A 21,090-nucleotide genomic window follows, 5' to 3' on the forward strand; every position below is an offset into this window, starting at 1 on the left:
TGTGAAGCCGTGGGAGCAGGTGGTAGATCAGCTACTGATGCAGATCACAGGTCCTGGTTATGCGACCACCAACGCCAGGCAGAGAGTCGCTGAAGAGTATTGATAATAGCTGTGGTCACCCGTCTTGTAAAGAAAGACACTGCCCAGAAGAAGGCAATGGCAAACCTCTTAAGTAGAAAAATTTCCCAATAACAGTCATGGTGATGGAAGGACCATGATCGTCCACGTCAGACTACACCGCACAAAATGATGATGATCCTGGGAAAAAAGATTGTTATTTCCTATCCTATCTATGTCCCTGATGATTTTATAAACCTTTCTTAGGACCCCTTTCAGCTTCCTTTGCTCCAGGAAAAAAACAGTCCAAGCCTTTCCTCGTATCTCAAGCCCTCAAACCCAGTCTTGTGAATTCTTTCTGCACCTTCTTCAGTGTAATCAAATTCTTTCCACAGCATGGTGACAAGAGGCGCGCACAATACACAGATTGCAGCCTAATCAATGGCTTGTGCAACTGTAATGTGATGCCTCAACTCGTATACTTGATGCCGTGACCAATGAAAGCAAGCCAATCTTGTGCCTTCCTCACCCATCCATTTGCTGATGATGCCACTTCTAGCATTCTAAGTGCTTGTTTCACCCAATGCCTTTCTGCTCAGTCGCGCTGCCCAGGGCCCTGCCGTTCACTGCTTATGTCCTGCTCTGGTTTAACTCCCCCAGAATGCATCACTTTGCACTTAACTGAGTTAAATTCCACCAGCCCTCTTTCCCAGTTGATCCTTTATCCTGTTGTAACCTCAGACAGCCTTCTTCACTGGCCACAATACCGTCAATTCCAGTGTTGCCTGGGATTCTTATCTTTAATGTGTGGTTAGTTATCTCCTCCTTGCTAACCACAAGGGATGATAAACATACTCAGCAGCTCAGTTACAGCTCCGTCACAGGTAGATAGGGTCATAAGGAAAACTTTTGGCACATTACCTTTCTTAGGTCAATGTATTGATACAGGAGTTGGGATGTTAAGTTGAAATTGTATATTTCATTGGTGAGGCCTAATTTAGTGTACTGTGTGCAGTTTTGGTCACCTACCTACAGAAAATACATTCAAAAGAATGCAGAGAAAATTTAAAAGGATGTTGCTGGGACTTGAGAACCTGAGTTCTAGTGAAAGGTTGAATAGGTTAGGATGTTATTCCCTAGAACGTATAAAACTGAGGGGAGATTTGATACAGGTGTACAAAATTATGAGGGGTTAAGGCATCTGTTAGTCTTGCGAGACCATGGATCTGCGCCTGGAAAGTCTTCACTCTCCAGGGCGCAGGCCTGGGCAAGGTTGTCTGGAAGACCTGCAGTTGCCCATGCTGCAAGTCTCCCCTCTCCACGACACCAGTGTTGTCCAAGGAAAGGACAAGGGCCGACACAGCTGGGCACCAGTGTCGTCGCAGAGCAATGTGTGGTTAATAAGTGCCTTGCTCAAGGACACAGCACGCTGCCTCGGCTGGGTATCGAACTCACGACCTTCAGATCGCTATTCCAATGCCTTAACCACTTGGCCACGTGCCCATAATTATGAGGGGTATAGACAGGGTAAATGCAAGCAGGCTTTTTGCACTGAGGTTGGGTGAGATGACAATTAGAGGTCATGGTGAAGGGTGCAAAGTGAACTGTTTAAGGGGAACATGATGGGGAGCTTCACTCAGAGAGTGGAATGAGCTGCCTGCACAAGTGGTGGATGAGGAGGGCCGTGGTGTCGATTTCAACATTTAAGAGAAATTTTAGATGGATGTTGGAGGTATTGAGGGCTATGGTCTAGGCAAGTTAATGGTTTGGCATGCACCAGATAGGCCAAATGGACTGTTTCTGTGCTGTAATGTTCTATGACTCAGAAAGCACCTTGTCGAGAGAGAACCAGTTAACATTTCAGATTGCTGATCCAAGGAAGAGTCGCCACCTTGAAACTGACTGCTTCTCTTTCCACAGATATTACCCGACCTGCTGAGAATTTTTAGCACTCACTGTTTTTAACTTCAGAATTCCAGCATTGGCTTGCAGTTTTTAACAGTAGGATGAGGTGACCATAGGAGAATGAAGGGAGATTGTTAGAGGAATACAAAGTTATGAGGTGTTCAGAAAGTGTAATGCAAGCAGGCTTTTTTCCACTGAGGTTGAGTGAGACCAGAGCTAGAGGTCGTAGGTTAAGGGTGAAGTATTTAAGAGGAACCTGAGAAGCAACTTCTTCATTTAGAGGGTGGAACGAACTGCCAGCAGAGGTGGTGGATGTGGGTTCAACCTCAACTCTTAATTGAAGTTTGGATAAGTACAATTTCCCCCAGGATCAATAAAGTATGACTATGACTATGACTGTGACTACATGGATGGGAGGGCTATAAGAATGGACGTCCAACACTGCCCCTAACTACCCTAACAGTTGAAACCAGCCTGTTAATTTTCATTTGTTCCTTTCTCAGCGTGTGACTGTGGCCAACGCTTATGTGAAGAGGTCACAGGTCACTGTATATGCCCCCCTCGGACCGTCCGCCCGGAATGTATCACCTGTGAGCCGCAGACGTTTGGTTGCCACCCACTGATTGGCTGTGAAGAGTGTAACTGCTCTCAGTCGGGGATCGAGGACACTAGCAGGCCAGGATGCAACGCCGAGAGCGGGCAGTGCAGGTGAGCCAGTTGGTGGCAAATCATAAACACAAGAAAGTCTGCAGACACTGGAACTCCAAAGTAACACCCACAAAGTGCTGGAGGAACCCAGCAGGTCAGGCAGCATCTATGGAAATAAATAGATAACGTTTCTGACCGAGACCCTTCTTCAAGACTGAGAAGGAAGGGGGAGGATGCCAGAATAAAAAACTCAGGGGGGGGGGGTGGAATGGGGAAGAAGGCTTGTTGGAAGGTGATAGGTAAAGCCAGGTTGGTGGGAAAGGTCAGGAGCTGGAAAAGGAGGAATCTGGAGCAAGAGGAGAGTGGACCATTGGAGAAGGGGAAAGAGGAGGGGACCCAAGGGGAAGTAATAGGCAGGTGAGAAGAGGTAAAAGTTAGAGTGGGGAATAGAGGGGGGAGAATGTGTTTTCCGGAGCTGCTGGTTGGTGCCTTCAATACACTATCGAGTAACACTTCGTGTCAATGTAGCAGCTTTATGTCAAATTCCATAGCAACTTCATTATCTCGGTGATTTTGTCTGAGGCCTGACTAATCTACCTCAGTCAGCCAGATGTTATCAAACGGCAGGGTGTCATGCTACAGTAGTGTTCAGCAGCAAGCTATGTGAAAGGGAATCAAACTATGACAGGGACAAGTTTTGTTATGAATGTACACGTGGAATAGATACAAAGGGGCATGGTGTGTGCTTATGTTAACTTTTTTTGCACGCTCTCGGGTAGCAAATGAAATAACACGTACATCTGGGTTGAGGTGGAATTGTTCTTTGCGGGAATAAAGGATTTTATTAATAGTTTCAGGCCTTGAACATTCAATCTATTTGCAGCATTGTGAAGGTGCTGCCAGCCATTGGGAAATAGGTCCCGTAGAGAAGGCAGCAAATGTTTATCAGGCTGATTCCAGTAACAAGGGCCTGGATCCGTTCAGCAAATCTGCCGTGGTTTTTGCTGGGGATTCCCAATGACTCCATGAGGCTTGAATGTTACGAACTGGCAAGCTGCCGTCACCTCAAGAGTTGGTCTGATTTGGTGCACGAGGCATTCAGTATCTGCTGGTGTTTTGGAACAGTAGCTATGCACAAAGGCCTTTTATGTGCCGTGCTTTTGTTTTCTCTCAGGGAGATAACATCAGGAGGTGCAATTCAGAAAGACTAAACATGTATAACCCTACTTGACCCACATTCTTAAATCCTTTGTACTCAGGAGAGCAGGAGGAACTCATAGAGTAGCCGTCACTTTGTGCATCATTAGTATGATTCATTTACAGAGGAACAAACAGCGGACAATGGCTGAAATTTTAGAACTTCACCAGGACCAGAAAGGAGAAGAAGCATCCCATTTTCCAGTCACCATGTCAACAGAAGGGAAGTGGTAGCTTTGTGACGTGGGCACAAACTGTCACCTGGTGGAGCACAGAGCAGAAAATGAGGCTAAGGGGATCACTCAGCCTGAGGAAAGCTCAGTCCCCCCCCCCACCCCCCTCCCCTTTTAATGGAGGAAGTCATAGAGCAATACAGCACAGAATGAAGCCCTTTGGCTTAACCAGTTTATGTGGACCACAGTGACACCCAGCTGGACCCAGTTTCCTGAATTTGGCCTACAATCCTCATAGCCGTACCCCTCCGTGTACCGATTCCAAGTACCTCTTAAATTATACTATTGCACCTGTTTCTTCGTCTGGCCCCTCATTCCTCTGGTGACAACGTCCTCCCTCAAGTCCCTTTTAAACCTTTCTCCGCTCACCCTAAATCTGTGTACTCTAGTTTTGTACTTTAAGCTTGCCCTATACAACCACATGAACCTCTGGGCTCTTCTCAGTCTAGCCAACTCGTTCCTAAAGAAGGTGATCAAGATTGTGCACAGTACTTGCAATGGGACCTTACTACTGCAGCACAATGTCACAGCTCCTATATGCTATGCCCTGATGTCGTGTTGTCTTACAGATGTGATTTACCCTACATCCATGCTTTTTTGTCTTTTCTTTAAAAGCAGTGCAACACATACAGTGTCACTTAACTACTCCATAATCAATCTAGCCCTTCCTTGTACAGAGTTCATTACCCTTCATTTTCCTTTCATCCACGTGCCAATTAAGTCTCTGAAATTTCCCTAATGTATCAAACTCTACTATAACTCCCACCAGTACTCTCCAGGCACTTAACACTTTGTGTAAGAAACCTACTCCAACATCCTTCCTAAACGATTCTCCATTTATCTTAAAAGGAATATTCGCTGTCTTCAGGAGGCTATCATTAAACACAATATCTCAGATGCCTTTTCATACCAATCCATGGACCATGACCCCACTAATGAACACTATGCCACCATCACCTACACTACCACAAATCTCCATAGATCAGGACATCACCCCTCCATAACCTCTAACCTGTTGGTGCTCCAAACCTGCCCTTCCATTTCTTACCCACGATTCACAGCCAGGACTGTCCTGGTAGTCTCTTCCTGTACTGATCCTGGAGTTTTGACTCAAAACAGTGATGACTATTCCTCCCATTGGATGCTGCTCGACCCACTGAATTCCTCCAGCAGACCATTTGTTGCAAGCACATTTCACATTCTGAGTTACTTCTGAAATTCGCTTCCAATGATTTCCATTCATCAAAGGAGATCAAACTGTTGCCTATTATTTATCTAGGTCTGTGTTCATAGGGAAAGAATTTCAAGGCAGTGATCTTTCAAATGAAGAAAACAGCTTAACTCAGTCAGGGGTGCATTTGTGCTCACATCATCATTTTACATCTTGCCTATAAAGTATTTCACTCTTTTTATTCCCTGGCGTAAATTTTTATCTAATGTAGGAAGCAAGATTGTTGAGTACCTAGGAGCAATGGAGTTTCCTTGTGCAATCAGGTCAGGAGCTGATGGATGCCAGCCTGGGGTCATGTAGTGCCATCTGTGGTGGGAGTATGTAACTGAAGTTCTCAGTTCCCATCCCATAATAATCAGAATCGGGTTTATTGTTTATTTTGAAAGCTCAAAAGTAAATTTGTTATCGAAGTATGTATGCAGTATACAACCCTGAGATTCGTCTTCCCCACAGACAGCCACGAAACAAAGAAAACCATGGAGCCCATTCAAATAAAGTCATCAACCCCCCCCCGGCACAAAAAAAAGAACAAATTGCACAAATGGCAACAAGAGCATCAACCCCCCCATGTGCAAAAAAAACAAATCGCGCAAACTGCAACAAGAACATCAACCCCCAATCGCAAGAAAAACAAATAATTTAAACAACAACAAGAAAGAATGAGCAAAAAAAACCGGAATATAAAAACACAAAATCAAAAGAGTCCATTCGACTGTGGTCCGATCCACAAACCGGAGACCCAGAACATTCGTACCGTTCTCCAACAGCATGGAGAAAGAGAGAGAGACCATTCGAACACAGGGGTCTTCCATTGGAATTAATTATTTATTGAGATACAGCGCAGAATCGTCTCTTCCGGCCCTCGAGCTGTGCTGCCCAGCCACCCCCGATTTAACCCAAGCCTAATCGCAGGTCAATTTACAATGACCAATTAACCCACCAACCAGTTAGCCCACCAACCAGTACGTCTTTGGAATATGAGAGAAAACTAGATCACCCAGAGGAAAGCCATGTGGTCACAGGGAAAACGTACAAACTTTTGAACCTGGATTGCTGGTACTGTAAAGAGCTGTGCTAACCACTGTGCTACTGTGCAGGTTCAAAGTATATTTATTATCAAAGTACATATATATCAATATATAATACGTTGAGATTGATTTTCTTGCAGGCATTCACAGTAGAACAAAGAAGTACAATGGAATAAAAATGTGTTGTTTCTCAGCAGCAGCAAAGTGCAAAGACAAAATTACCATAAATTACAAAATCAATAAATAGTGCAAAAACGAAGGAATAACGAGGTAGTGTTCATGGGTTCATTGACCATTCAGAAATATACTGGCAGAGGGGAGGAAGCTGTACCTCCTCCCTGATGGTAGGAACAGGAGGAGAGGGTATGCATTCAAATACCAATGTACAAATTCACATTGGCTGGAAAACAGGTGCTGGTGTGACAAAGGAACTTGCTGTTTATCCAAATCGAGAATTGTATACAGGGATAATGTGACAGATAAAATATGTATTTCTGTTAGCAACTGCTTCTAAAACAAAAGAATCTAATTTGTGCTAGATTTGTAAGATTGAGTAACTTGCCTATAGGAACAGTCAGTTGGTATTTAGCAACACTGTGAGAGCATTTTCATCTGAAATTGGAAATTTGCTTCTGTTGATTCCAATTCATGAAAAGGGATGGAAATGCCCATTATTTATCCAGGGCTGTGTTCATAGAGATACATTTCAAGGAAACGATCTTTCAAATGAAGAAGATAGCTTAGCTCACTCAGAGACATATTCTTGCTCACATCACATTTTCACATCTTGCATACAAAGAATTTCATTTTTTATTCCTTGACAAAGATTTTATCAAATGTGGGAATCAAGACTGAATGATGGGAAATTTGCATACCAGATGTGATTGTGCAACTGGCTTACCATGTTGAATCTAATATAATGTTGATAAGTTACCAGTTCAGACGTTGCTTGGAAACCTATCATTTATGGTGGTCAGTTGACAAAAAAATTCAAGGCATCACACCTTGCACAATCTCACAGTCCACTTTTCAGCACTGATCCCTGTTCTTCAGTGTGCCCCCCCCCCCCGATGTGCTTCTCTAAGTTCAAAATAAGTGTCTTATCAAAGTATCGGAGAATCAGAGGTGGGGAGGGTCAGTCACTATCTCAGAGGACCTATCCTGGACCAATCATATGAATATTAATGTGAAGAAAGTATGACAGCGCCTCTGCTTTCTCAGGAGTTTACAAAGGTTCAGCATGTCACCGAAAGCCTTAGCAAACTTCTGTAGATGTGTGGTGGAAAGTGTGCTGATGGCTGCATTACAGCCTGGTTTGGGAACTCCAATGCCTTTGATTAGATTCAACTTTATTGTCTTTGTGCCGAGTACAGATACAAAGCCAATGAAATGCATTTAGCATCTGACCAGAAATGCAAAGAATAGTGTTATTTCCAAAATAACTGCGAATTTAAAAAGTGCTACAGCACACAAATATAAAAGTACTGAGACAGTACAATATGGACGCAATACTGCTTAGCACTGTGATGAGAGGTTCGGCAGTGTCACAGCCTCAGGGAAGAAGTTCTTCCTGTGCCTGCTGATGCAGGAGCGGAGGCTCCTGTAGCACCTAGCGGATGGGAGGAAAGTGAAAAGTCCATGGTTCGGGTGAGATGCATCCCTAATAATGCTTTTCACCCTGCCCAGGCAGCGTTTATGGTAGATGTTCTCAATGGTGGGCAATTGGGTGCCGATAATCTGCTGAGCAGTTTTCACCACACGCTGGAGTGCTTTGCGGTCTGATACGGGACAATTGCCATACTGCACTGAGGTACAGTTAGTGAGTATGCTCTCAATGGTACAGTGGTAAAAGCTGAGCAGACAACCCTACAAAAGGTAATGGATTTGGCCCAGTACATCACGGGTAAAACCCTCCCAACCATTCAGCACATGAAACATTGCCATAGAAAGGCAGCATCAATCATAAAACAGTCCTCACCACCCAGGCCATGCTCTTTTCTCATGGCTGCCATCAGGTAGAATGTGCAAGAGCCTCAGGACTGTCACCACCAGGTTCAAGAACAGTTTCTACCCCGAACCATCAGGCTCTTGAACAAAAGGGGATAGCTACACTCTTTTAAGGACTCTGGTATATTGTTCTTTCATGCTTGTTAATTATTCCCATTTATTTATAATCTGCCTTTGCGCCCATTGTTTCCTGTTAATAGTTCCTGATGCTTACAGTTTACAGTTACTGTTTTATAGATTTGTTAAGTTTGGCCTGTAGAAACAGAATCTCAGAGTTGTATGTGGTGACATGTATGTACTCCAATAATAAACTTTACCTTGAACTTTGAATTTTGTGCTAGTAAATATATGTCACTGTATACTACCTTGAGATTCATTTTCTTGCAGGCATTCACGGTAGAACAAAGGAATACAACAGAATCAGTGAAAAACTGCACACAAAGATTGACAACCAGTGTGTAAAAGAAGACAATAACTGCAAATACACAAACAACACAAACAAACAAACAAATAAATGAATTAATAAATAACACTGAGAACATGAGTTGTAGAGACCTTGAAAGTGAGTCCATAGGTTGTGGAATCAGTTCAGTGTTCAGGTGAGTGAAGTCAGATAAAATTTACAAGGATGTCGCCGGGTCTGGAGATCCTGAGTTATAAGGAAAGATTGAATAGGTTAGAACTTTATTCCTTAGATTGTAGAAGATTTAGAGGAGATTTGATAGAGGTATACCAAATTATGAGGGGTATAAATAGGGTAAATCTAAGCAGGCTTTTTCCACTGAGGTTGGAAGGGACCAGAGGTCATGGGTTAAGGGTGAAAGGTGAAAGATTTAAGGGGAACAGGGCAAACTTCTTCACTCAGAAGGTCATGAAAGTGTGGAACGAGCTGCCAAGGCAAGTGGTGCACGTGAGCTTGATTTCAACGTTTAAGCGAAGTTCAGATAGGTACGTGGATGGTAAGGGTATAGGGGGCTATGGTCCCGGTACAGGTCAATGAGAGTAGGCAGCTAACATAGTTTTGACATGGAGTAGATGGGCCAAAGGGCCTGTTTCTGTGCTGTGCTTTTCTGTGAATAAGTTATCCATGCTTTTTCAGAAGCCTGATGGTTGAAAGGTAATAAGGGTAATAGACAGTGTGATAGTACAGCAATTAATGCCGCTGCTTCTCAGCGCCAGAGATCCAAACTGGATGCTGAGGGCGGAAAGGACCAGCGTGGGTAGCAGAAGGACTGCACCATCTCACAAACTGCCCACCCTCCTGCCCCATCGGACATTCCGCCCTGCCCCATCTGTGGACGCCTTTTCCTTAATGCCTGTTAATTCCTAGCTCGATCTCTTGTTCAGGTGCAAGCCTAACGTAGCTGGACGTCAATGTGATCGCTGTGCTCCTGGATACTACCACTACCCTGACTGCATGCCATGTGACTGTAACGAAGACGGAACAGAAGCCAGCGTCTGTGACTCACTCACCGGCCAATGCCATTGCAAGGTTAGGCAATCTATCCAAGCAGAGCTGCTCCATTTTAACAATAAACATCAGTTGATAGGTTTCCATCTTAAAATATCACATTCAGTATAATGTACTTTTACCCATATTTAAACTTGGTTCATGAAAGTATTGAATAATTTATTGAACCAATCAGGTACATTCAAGTTGTTTGGAAAGACATCAAAGACAGAATTAAGTAAAATTATATAGGCATCCGTTAGTCTCATGAGACCATGGATTTGCGCCTTGGATGGTTTCCAGGGCGCAGGCCTGGGCAAGGTTATACGGAAGACCACCAGTTGCCCATGCTGCAAGTCTCTCTTCTCCACGCCACCGATGTTGTCCAAGGGAAGGGCATTAGGACCCATACAGCTTGTCACCGGTGTCATCGCAGAGCAATGTGTGATGAAGTGCCTTGCTCAAGGACACACACGCTGCCTCAGCCAAGGCTCGAACTAGCGACCTTCAAATCACTAGACGAATGCCTTAACCACTTGACCTCCCTACCATTATTACTATAGAATTCATAAGAGGGACATTCAATGGGGCTCATATTAGATTTGTGTATTTTCTTTATAGGATTCACAGCCCTCTGCGGTACAGGTGACCCAGGTTCAATTCCCACTGCCGTCTGTAAGGTGTTTGTATGTTCCCCCTGTGACCGCCTGAGATTCTTCCGGGTGCTCCGGTTTCCTCCCACAGTCCAAAGACGTACCGGCTGGCAGGTTCATGGATCATTGTAAATTGTCCCGTGATTAGGCTCAGATTGAATCGGAGGATTGCTGGGCAGCATGGCTCAGAGGACCAGAAGGGCCTATTCTACACTGTACCTCAATAAATAAATAAACAAAAATAAAAAGAATGCAGTGAAGATTTTACAGTCTTGTTCTTTCAGTACAAAGTTTTAAAAGGAAAGAATATCTATCAAGTTCAGTAATTTTTATTGCTATTATATAATCAGGTACAGGTACAATGAAGAACTTGCTTGCCGTAGCATTATAGACAACACCCAGAATATAAACTATACATAAATTATATAAGATAGTGAGAGAGAAGAATGAAGACTGTGCAAAAAATCAAGAGCTTAATGTAGAAAAATGAGGTCACAATCAGGGACAAGTCCTTTGTAGTGTAAGAGGCAGTCTGTGGTGTTCTGTTGCTGAGGTAAGGTTAAGGTTGTGCAGTTTTCTTCAAGAACCTAATGGTTGTAGGAAAGTAGCTGTTCCTGATCCAGGTGATGTGTGACTTCAGGCTCTGTACCTACTTTCTGACAGTAGCACCACGAAAAGGGCAGATGAAGGCCCCAGAGATCGTCATGTTCAATATGCAGTTCAGAAGGTTAAAGTCAAAAACCTACGTGAATGACCTGTCAGTTCTGAATGAAACTTGCCAGCTTCTTCATCCTGATTTGCTGCACATAGTCTGCATGTTAATATATCCGACTTGTATACACAACTGATGTCCTCTTTGTTAATGAGAAGACGACAAACCATCTTCAGTGATGCATGATTAACCTTTTCTGCTTCGGTGTGCACTTTTTAACCCTGCGTGAATTCACCAGATCACTTCCTTCATAGCAGCTCACCTTTCAGGCAAAAATGGAAACTTGTACTGTATATAACTGTTTCACTAAGCGATTCTTGCGCTTCAGCTTAGCGTGGTCAATAAGTTCATTCAATTGGATGTGGAGGCAATGTTAAGCTTTCTATCAGGCACACGTAATGAACAGTAGAGTCAGTAGTGTTTGTATCAGAATGCAGAATTTCATTTACTTATTTATAGATGCAGCCGCGGAAAAGGTCCTTCGAGCCGCACCACCCAACAACTCCTGATTTAACCCTGGTCTAATCACGGGACAATTTACAATGACCAGTTAACCTACTAACCGGTACATCTTTGGACTGTGGAAGAAATCCGGTGGACCCGGAGAAAATTCACGCATTCCACAGGGAGAACGTACAGACTCCTTACAGATGACACTGGAATTGAACTCCGAACGCCAGCTCCCTGAGCTGCAATGGCATTGTGCTAACTGCTACACTACTTTGGCATCCGGCACGCTAATTGTTACCCTGTTGGATAAGCAAAGGGCCACCGTGCCATCGAACTCCCTTAAGACAACTGTTTGGCTCTGCGGTAATGCAGAACCCTCACCACCCAAGTTCTTCTTGGAGATGTTCAAAATCAGAATAGAATTCCCCAGGTTACATGACAAGGGGGAACATCTGGCAGATTCTCTTCCCACCCTTTGGAAGCTCAGGTGACTGCTGTTGCCTTGATCCACGTTAATGGTTGTGCCCATCGGGACAAGTTAGATAATCTCTGTTTTCTTCCTTGGATTTGTCTCTTTAGGAAAACGTGGAAGGCCATCGATGTGACACCTGCCGCCTGGGAACCTTTTACTTGGATCCAACCAATCCCAAAGGCTGCACCAGCTGCTTCTGCTTTGGGGCTACAGACCGCTGCCAGATTTCTAACAAGCGAAGGGCTGCAGTAAGTCTTCCATCTTCCTTGAGATGTCAAATTCTCCCCCGTTCTCCTTCCAACTGCACGGTTTGACTGAAGTCATTTCTTAGGGGTTAGGCCAGTTGCCACTGATGTACCATATTGAAACACAACAAATAACAACAGACTAAGGGCAAAGATCCAGGAACAATGTGAGAATTCCTTTTCGAATTTAGTATTTCTTGTCCAAACGTGTGAATTTCAGCTTTGGGTATCTCCATTCAGATAGTATATCCCTTAGCTTTCCATTTCAAGTCTTAACTGACCTGCCAGGATTTTTTTCTGAATCAGAACATTTTAGTCTCTGCAGTGGCTATCCAGAACTCCTAGCTGGATAGCATTTCTACTCTCTGCCCCATTAGTGGCCATCCATTTCAACTTCCCTCCTCATTCCTACACTGACCTGTTCATCCCCGGTCTTCTCCACTGGCAGGGCAAGGCCAGATGCAGGCTAACAACCCAACTGTATGAACATAGAATTTTTGTACTTTAAAAAATTGGCATTCCATGTGTTCCTTTCTATGTCATTCCATGTAATTTTCAATGAGATTTTCCTGTCATTTGCCTAAGGACTAGAGTATATTGACCTCACCTATTCATCTGACATTCCTGGAACCAGTCTAGTCAATGTTCACTCCTCTCTTCTATAGCAGGTACATCCATTCTCTGGTAAGAAGATAAAAACTATACCCAAAACTCCAGGATCCATCCCGCCAAGGTCTATGAAAATGCATTCTTTTCTGTTCAACTCTATTCATCATAAAGGCTGATGGATCATTTGTCCCCCTGAACACTTACAGTGTTTGCTTGTTGGCCTTCAGAGAATTTTGTGCAATCATACCTAGGTCCTTTTGAACATCAGTACTGCTCAACCTCCCACCATTTAACAAATACTTCACTTTCCCGTTATGTGCAGTAAAAGGTGTAACCTCAGTTTTCCCACACTGTTTTCTCTCCGCTATAATCCTGACCACACAGCTTTTCCACGTCCTCCTCTCTAATCACAATCCCATTTAGTCCAATACCATCAGCAAACAACATAATTCACCGTTGTAAAACAAAAATCTGCTTTCCTGTTTGATATTCTAAATGCGTGACCACACATTTTCCTCATCAAGTCCCAAAGTTTACATCACAACACCTGCAGAGAGTTTTTTTTTTGAAATCCAGCATATATTTATGGGACCTTGGTGCGTATGCTGAACATCTTAAATCTGTGACCTCTGCTAACTGACTCTGCCACCATTCAGTGAGGTTACGCTTGAAGGTGCTATTTCTTAAAACTGCGTCAATGAAGGAAGAATGTGAACAGTTTTCACAGGACACCCTAATTGTGAATTGCTGCATTCAGATGATCTTTATAAATTCCAGGGATGGACTAGCCCAGACCTAAATGAAATTTGGCATACTGGTTATTGATTGCCAATCTACAGGTGAACCATTTACCCCAAATCTTAGATTTCATTGGTTAGTCTCTATTCTCTATTCATTTCAATATAATACTCTTATCCCATTGAGTCAGCTGGATGTGGAAGGTGGATGCTGGGATTAATAGGGATGGGTGCTCATTGGCTTGCATGGATACAGAGGGCAGAATGGCCTGTTTCCATGTTGCATAACTCTATGACACTGACTCTGTATGGTTTCTGAGATGGTTGATAGCTACTGAGCGCCTTCACAAAAGGGGTGATTCGGAGCCATCTCAATGGCAGAATGCAAGTATTCCTTGCAAAATTAAACCACAAACAACAGGAATTCTGCAGATACTGGAAATTCAAGCAACACACATCAAAATTAAACCACTTCAGTTTGGGGAAACCTCTCACCATGTCCTGCTTTTGATTTCAGTTAGTGGATATGGAGGGATGGAAGCTGGTGAGTGGGGATCGCCAAGAATTGCCAGTATCCCACAACTCTGAAAAGAGGGAAGTTGAAGTGAACCTTCGTGATCTGGCCGATATCTACCAGGAACTGTATTGGCAAGCACCAGTGTCCTATCTTGGAGACCAGGTACACTTATCACCTTTGACCAATCACATATCACCGGGAGTTTCTAGGGTGATTTGACTAACCAACTATCGATATGATAGCATATTAACATTTGCATTTCAAATGTAATGTTGCATTAGCTCAACTTCTATACTGAGGAATTGCTTCTGTTCACACTCATTCTTAGCATGTGGGTGTCACCAGGAGGCCAGCATTTATATTTAATCCCTAAATGTCCAGATGGTGGGTGCGGAGATCCAGGATGGTATTAGTATTGGTTTATTATTGTCATACGTACCAAAATATAGTGGAAAGCTTGTCTTGCATTCTGTTTATACTGATCAAATCGTTATATGATGCATTGAGCTGGAAGGATACCCAACCTTTTTAATGCCATGGATCCTTACCATTAACCGAGAGGTCCATGAACCCCAGGATGGGAACCCCTGAAAAAGGTAAAACAATAACAATGCAGAATAAAATGTAAAAGCTATTGCGAAAATCAGCATTGATGGTAAACAATACAGTGCAAGATTTTGAGGACAGGTTGCATCTTATCATAAGATAAGACATTCTAAACAACTTGGGCGTCAGACCTGTCCTATCCCAGAGTAAACAATCATTTTCTGCATGAAATCTTGGGACTGTTGTACCTCCCTATCTACAAAATAACTTGGCGCTGTGCAAACCTTTTCAAATCTTTACTACTTCCGTTCTTCAATTTGTGCCTTAAATCTCCAGTCAGATGTAACAAAAGCCTTTCCTCCTTTGAAGGTTTCCTCGTACGGAGGGCACTTGAAGTATCAGCTTCGATCTGAAGTTCTGCGCGGTGACATCATCTCACTACCGGTCGAAGTTCGCCCTGATGTCATTCTGAAGGTGAGATTTGTGTAAGGGTTCAGCTCATGTGGACTTCTCTGTAAGCAACTGAGTCTGGAGTGTACAGTTTTTGGAATATTCTAAATCTTTTAATTCTGAATTATACGTCATTCAGATATGGTTAACTGATCTTTCTAGTTGGGGATTTTTCTTCTTATTTGTTTATTTCCTTCTTATTCCTCAGGGAAACCAAATGACCATAATGTATGTAGCCAAGGAGTATCCTGCACCCGGGCAGCTTCATGAGAACCAGCTTCAGCTGGTGGAGGTTTGCAATTGATTAATTCATTATGTGCATCAACAACTTGCAAGACTGCAGTTACAACAGTGCTGAGTGTCGATTGGTTCTGTGTGTTTCATGTACCAAGCAAGTTCACAGCACCCAAAGAAACACACGGGACAGGACTGTTACAATTACCATTCATTTCAGGCTTGAAATTTAAAAAGAAAAGAGAGGCAGAGAGATTAGTCTTGGCTGTTTACGCACTAAATGCTGGTTGGTTGCACTTGAGCTCGGTGTATCGATCTAATGCAATCATTGTGAAGGCAAGTACAACCTGCTCTGATAGTCTTATCAAACATAGAACATTAAAGCACAATCCACAATATTTTGCCAACCTTTTAACCTACTCCAAGATCAATCCAATCATAGGGCTATAAGATATAGGAACAGAATTAGTCCGTTTGGCCCATTGAGTCTGTTCCACCATTTCATTATGGCTGATTCATTTTTCCTCTCGCCCTCAATCTCTTGCCTTCTCCCCATATCCCTTCATGCCCTGACCAATCAAGAATTTATCAACCTCTGCCTTAACTATTCATAAGAACTTGGCCTCCACAGCTGCCTGTGGCAACGAATTCCACAGATTCACTACTCTCTGACTGAAGAAATTGCTCCTCATCTCCATTCTTAAAGGATGCCCCTCTATTCTGAGACTGTGTCCTCTGGTCTTGGACACTTCCGCCATAGGAAACATCCTCTCCACATGTACTCTATCAAGGCCTTTAAATCCTTCCCTCCCACATAGCCCTCCATTTTTCTTTCATCCATGTGCCCATCTAAGAGTCTCATAAATATCCCTCTTGTATCTGCCTCTACCACTACCCCAGCAATGCATTTCAGACACTCACCACTTACTGTGTTTAAAAAAAACACCCACCTCTGAAACCACCCCCCCCCAACAAACTTCCCTCCAAACACCTTAAAAATATGCCCCTGTGTGTTAGCCATTTCCACCCTGGGAAAAAGTCATTAGCTGTCCATTTGATCTATGCCTCTTATCATCTTGTACACATATCAAGTCACCTTTCATCATCCTTCACTCCAGAGAGAAAAGCCCTAGCACGCTCAAACTATCCTCATAAGACATGCTCTCTAATCCAGGCAGCATCCTGGTACGTCTCCTCTGCACCCTCTGTTTAAAGTTTTCACATCCTTCCTATAATGAGGAGACCAGAACTGAAGACTTGTTTGATCAGTACCATTAGAAGTCTTGTTTGGATTCAGTGCCTTTGAAAACAAAGGATTTCTCCCCTCCCTTTGAGAGTGTTTAAACAAACTGTGATGGGTTTATTCACAAAGTGCGGCCTTAGACCAAAGGTTCCCAACCCGGGATCCATGGACTCCTCAGTTAATGGTCGGGGTCCATGATATAAAAAAGTTTGGGAACCCCTGCTTTAGACCCTCTCTCAAATTTACAGTGGGGTGGAGTTGCATCAAGCACTAATTCTTCATGTGCTCAGCAGATTTAGCATTGGAGAGGAATGTATGGAGTGCAAGTGCATGTTCTGTGGTTTATAAGGAAGAGAGGAGCGGTATTTAAGAATGAGAGTGAGGTTAAACCATGCATTGGAATAAACAATTTCATCAAGTTTGCCTCCAACTTCCATTCCGCCCTTAAATTCACTTGGTCCATTTCTGACACCTCCCTCTCCTTGCTCGATCTGTCTACTGATACCTTTTATAAACCTACAGACTCCCACAGCTGTCTTGACTATACCTCTTCCCACTCTGTCTCCTGATCATTGGGAGACCAGAGTCACCGCAACCACAAACTGTTCCAGCTGCTACCATCTGGGAAACGGTACCGCAGCATAAAAGCCAGGACCAACAGGCTCCGGGACAGCGTCTTCCACCAGGCCATCAGACTGCTTAATTCATGCTGACACAACTGTATTTCTATGTTATATTGACTATCCTGTTGTACATAATATTTATTAAAAATTACTATAATTGCACGTTACACATTTAGACGGACACATAACTTAAAGATTTTTACTCCTCATGTATATGAAGGATGTAAGTACTAAAGTCAATTCAATTCAATTCAATTCTGTAAAAATGCCATCCCTTTTCTCAGTTCCTTTGGCTCCAAGCATCTGTTCCCAGGGTGAGGCTTTCCTTTCCAGGACATCACAGCTGTCGTCCTCCTTCAACGAGTGGAGCTTCCTTTCCTCCACCATTTACCCTGCCCTCACCCCTATCTCTCCTATTTTCTAAAATCTGTCCTCACCCCACCTTCCCCTCACCTTAACAAGGATAGAGTGCCTTTTGTCCTCACTTCTCACCCCATGTACCTCTGCATCCAGCATGCTATTCTCCGTAACTTCTACCATCTTTAATGGGAACCTACCACCAAATACATCTTTACCTTCCCACCCCCCGATTCACTTTTCACAGGGATTGCTCTGCCTCCACTACCCCCCCGCCATGATTTCACGACACATCCCAGTGATAGTAAACCTGATTCTGATTCTCCTACCTCTTCACCTGCCTGTCACCCCTCCCCCCCATGTCCCTCTTCCTCCTCCTCCTCTCAGGGTCCACTCTCCTCTCATATTAGTTTCCTTCTTCAGCTCTTTACCTTTTCCACCTGTCACCTCCCAGCTTCTCACTTCATCCCCCACCTGACCGGCCTCACCTATCAACTTATACTCCTTCCCTTCCCCACCACCTTCTTATTCTGGCTTCTTCCCCCATCCTTTCCAGTCCTGATGAAGGGTCTCAACCCAAAATGTTGACTATTCATTCATTTCCATCGATGCTACCAGACCTGCTGAGCTCCTCCAGCATTTTGTGGGTGTTGCACTGGATTTCCAGCCTCTGTGGAAATCTCTTGAGTTTCTGATAAACAAAGTATTGAATTATTGTGGAAAATAAGAGCTGAGAAGACACCCGTATAGAAATTGAATTCTGTTTCCGATAATTAAGGTATAAATGCATTTGATGTCAAGTCAAATTTCTTTTTGCACAGAGTAACTTCAGGCATGCACAAACACATAACCCTGTGTCGAGAGAAGAAATGATGATGGTGTTGGCCAGCCTGGGTGACTTGCAGATCCGAGCCCTTCACTCCCAATTGGCCAAGCTTGTCACGCTGCGGAACGTAATCCTCGAGCAAGCTTCGGATTTCGGAGATGGAGATGCCGCCAGCAACGTGGAAATCTGTCTCTGCCCGGCTAATTATGTAGGGGATTCCTGTCAGGTATGAGGGATTTTTTTTGTGCATGGCCACTGCTGTGTGAATTCCTTGTAGGTGGGAAATTAATCATTCATGTCTCGGAAAGTTGGGCTGTGTGGCTAATTTTCTTTTAAACTTGCGTATGACCTTCCTTGAGATTTAGAGCGCTGGTGATAGCTCACAGTATAGATTGGACCAAAAGGGAAAAGAGGCCTTGGCCCAAAGAGTTTGTAATGACTCCTGATAAGAACAGGTCCAGCTGACTCTATTCCTGCATCCTCCGTACTTCACCTTCCCTTCACTCAGTCTGCTTCCATTTAGCTCAACTGCATGCTGCATGAAACAATTTTACCTCACTAGTTTTGCTTCTTTTGCAGATCGCCCTGATTCTTTTGTCTCCTAGTTCTTGACCCCTCTGCCAATAAGTGCAGCAATGGCTGAGGGATCCTTTGCAGAGTTACTTCCTTTTCCATAGTGGAATCTTTTTTGACAACCTGCCAGGGGAAAATCTCTAGGGCTCCAGGAAAGAACTCTAGCCCTGATGAAGGATCTCAGCCCAAAATATCTACTGTTAATTTCCCTCCACAAATGATGCCTGACCTGCTGAGTTCCTCCAGCATTTTGTGTGTATTGCTCAGGACTTCCAGCTTCTGCAGAATCTCTCGTGAAGTCAATTGATGGGTTCTTTATGGTATAAACACAGGCAGATTGAACCAAACGGCCTCCTTTTACTTTGTTAGATTTATACCAGATATTGTTCTCATCATCAGTGGCCTGTTGCCATCCAGAGGGTGTTTTTACAGATTTCCATTCCCAGAAGAGAATTAACACAGCAGCGGTCTGGGGATCTATAGGCTTTACCTCATTGTCCCTCATGGACAGCTGATACTGTAGTGCTCAAGTGTATTTTAGATCAGAAATACAAATTTGAAATACTTATCCTAAAGGACAGGAAGAAGAAATATCAAAGTCAAAATGAAATTGCCCAGACCAGAATAATGGGCCACCTCGTGTAGAGATTTGAGTTTATTTATGTAGAGATACAATGTGGAATGGGTCTTTCCCACCCTTCAAGACATACTGTTAACAGCTCCTAAACTTAGCACAATTGCGGAACAATGCACCATGACCAATTATCGTACAATTCACTACATCTTTGGACTGTGTGAGGAAACCCACGGTGGGAATTGAAACCGAGTCAGCGGCGCTCTACAGCGTTTTGCTGACCACTGTGCTACCATGCCGTCCTAAAGGAGGACGTGGGAACTCCTTACAGATGATGTTGACATTGAACTCCAACCTCTGACACCCCGAGCTGCAATAGTGCCACACTAGCCACCACACCACTGTGGCGCCCTGGTTACAACGTAATAACAGCAAATGCTGGGAACTTAAAGAAACAGTTAACCCTTCATCTGAACTGGGAAAGAGGAAAAAAAGCAGCTTTGATTTTTTGATTTTCATAATTTGCAAGTTATCGTTAGGATCGGTAGTGGGGGGGGGGCTATTTTGTTTCTTGAGCCATTCGGTTACATCACGGCGAATTAGGGCCTCTGTCCCACATTGTACCTTAGATCTATGTCTCTTGACACAGTTACCTGACAAAAATTGCAGCGTTTTGAGGCATCTGAGAATCATTGCATTTTTTTATCAATTTGCTTTGGGTATGTTGTCATTTAATGGAGATTGCTGCTGTTAACACCAGTTTCATTAACAAGACTGTGACTGGTGCTGATGCTTCAACTGAATTTAATTTTGCCACTGTAGTACAGGTGTGACTATAACATATTATCTGGAAGACTGAGGAAAACTAAATGTTCCAAACACTGAATATGTTTCCTTTCTGTGTCCCCAAAAGGACTGTGCACCAGGTTATTATCGGGACACAAAGGGCCTTTTCCTGGGGAAATGTGTGCCCTGTAATTGCAATGGCCATTCTGACCAGTGCCTTGATGGATCTGGAATATGTATAGTAAGTGTATTTTATTTGTTTTGCAATTTGTTAAATTATATTGAAATAAGAACTTCCTTTATAAAAGAAAGAAATACGGGACATCAGAAGCTGAGGGAAAGCTTGAGAAAAGTGTGTAAAACTATGAGAGGCAGAGATAGATGGTGAGTCTTTCTCCCAGGATGGAAATGTCAAATTCTAGAGGGCACAAGTTTAAGGTGAAAAGGGGGCAAGTTTAAAGGAGATTTGTGATACATTTTTTTTTTACACAGAGTGGTGGGTGTCTGGAATATGCTACCTGGAGAATTGACAACACTTAAGAGGCACTTATGCAAGTAGGGAATAGAGTAGGGATTCCCAACTGTTTTTATGCCGTGGACCAAGGGGTCGAGGACCCCAGGTTGGGAACCCCTGCAATAGCGGGATGTGGACCGTGTGCAAGTAAATGGGATAGATTTGGATTGGCATCGTGGCCAGTGCAGAGGTGGTTGGCTGAATGGCCTGTAC

At 43.6% G+C, this 21,090-nt stretch overlaps 1 protein-coding gene across 3 annotated transcripts in view; it reads left to right on the forward strand.

Moving 5' to 3' along the window:
* The window catches only part of lama5 (laminin, alpha 5), a 374,262-nt gene that overhangs the window by 264,902 nt on the left and 88,270 nt on the right, over window positions 1-21,090 (forward strand). For all 3 annotated transcript variants that reach the window (XM_072242339.1, XM_072242347.1, XM_072242358.1), the window contains 8 exons: window positions 2,466-2,670; window positions 9,654-9,798; window positions 12,151-12,291; window positions 14,152-14,313; window positions 15,067-15,171; window positions 15,356-15,439; window positions 18,426-18,656; window positions 20,491-20,604. In XM_072242339.1, the coding sequence (XP_072098440.1) occupies window positions 2,466-2,670; window positions 9,654-9,798; window positions 12,151-12,291; window positions 14,152-14,313; window positions 15,067-15,171; window positions 15,356-15,439; window positions 18,426-18,656; window positions 20,491-20,604 (1,187 nt within the window). The remainder of the gene's footprint in view (window positions 1-2,465; window positions 2,671-9,653; window positions 9,799-12,150; window positions 12,292-14,151; window positions 14,314-15,066; window positions 15,172-15,355; window positions 15,440-18,425; window positions 18,657-20,490; window positions 20,605-21,090) is intronic.

Source organism: Mobula birostris, chromosome 2 (assembly GCF_030028105.1).
Source record: "Mobula birostris isolate sMobBir1 chromosome 2, sMobBir1.hap1, whole genome shotgun sequence".
NCBI classification, from domain to species: domain Eukaryota; kingdom Metazoa; phylum Chordata; class Chondrichthyes; order Myliobatiformes; family Myliobatidae; genus Mobula; species Mobula birostris.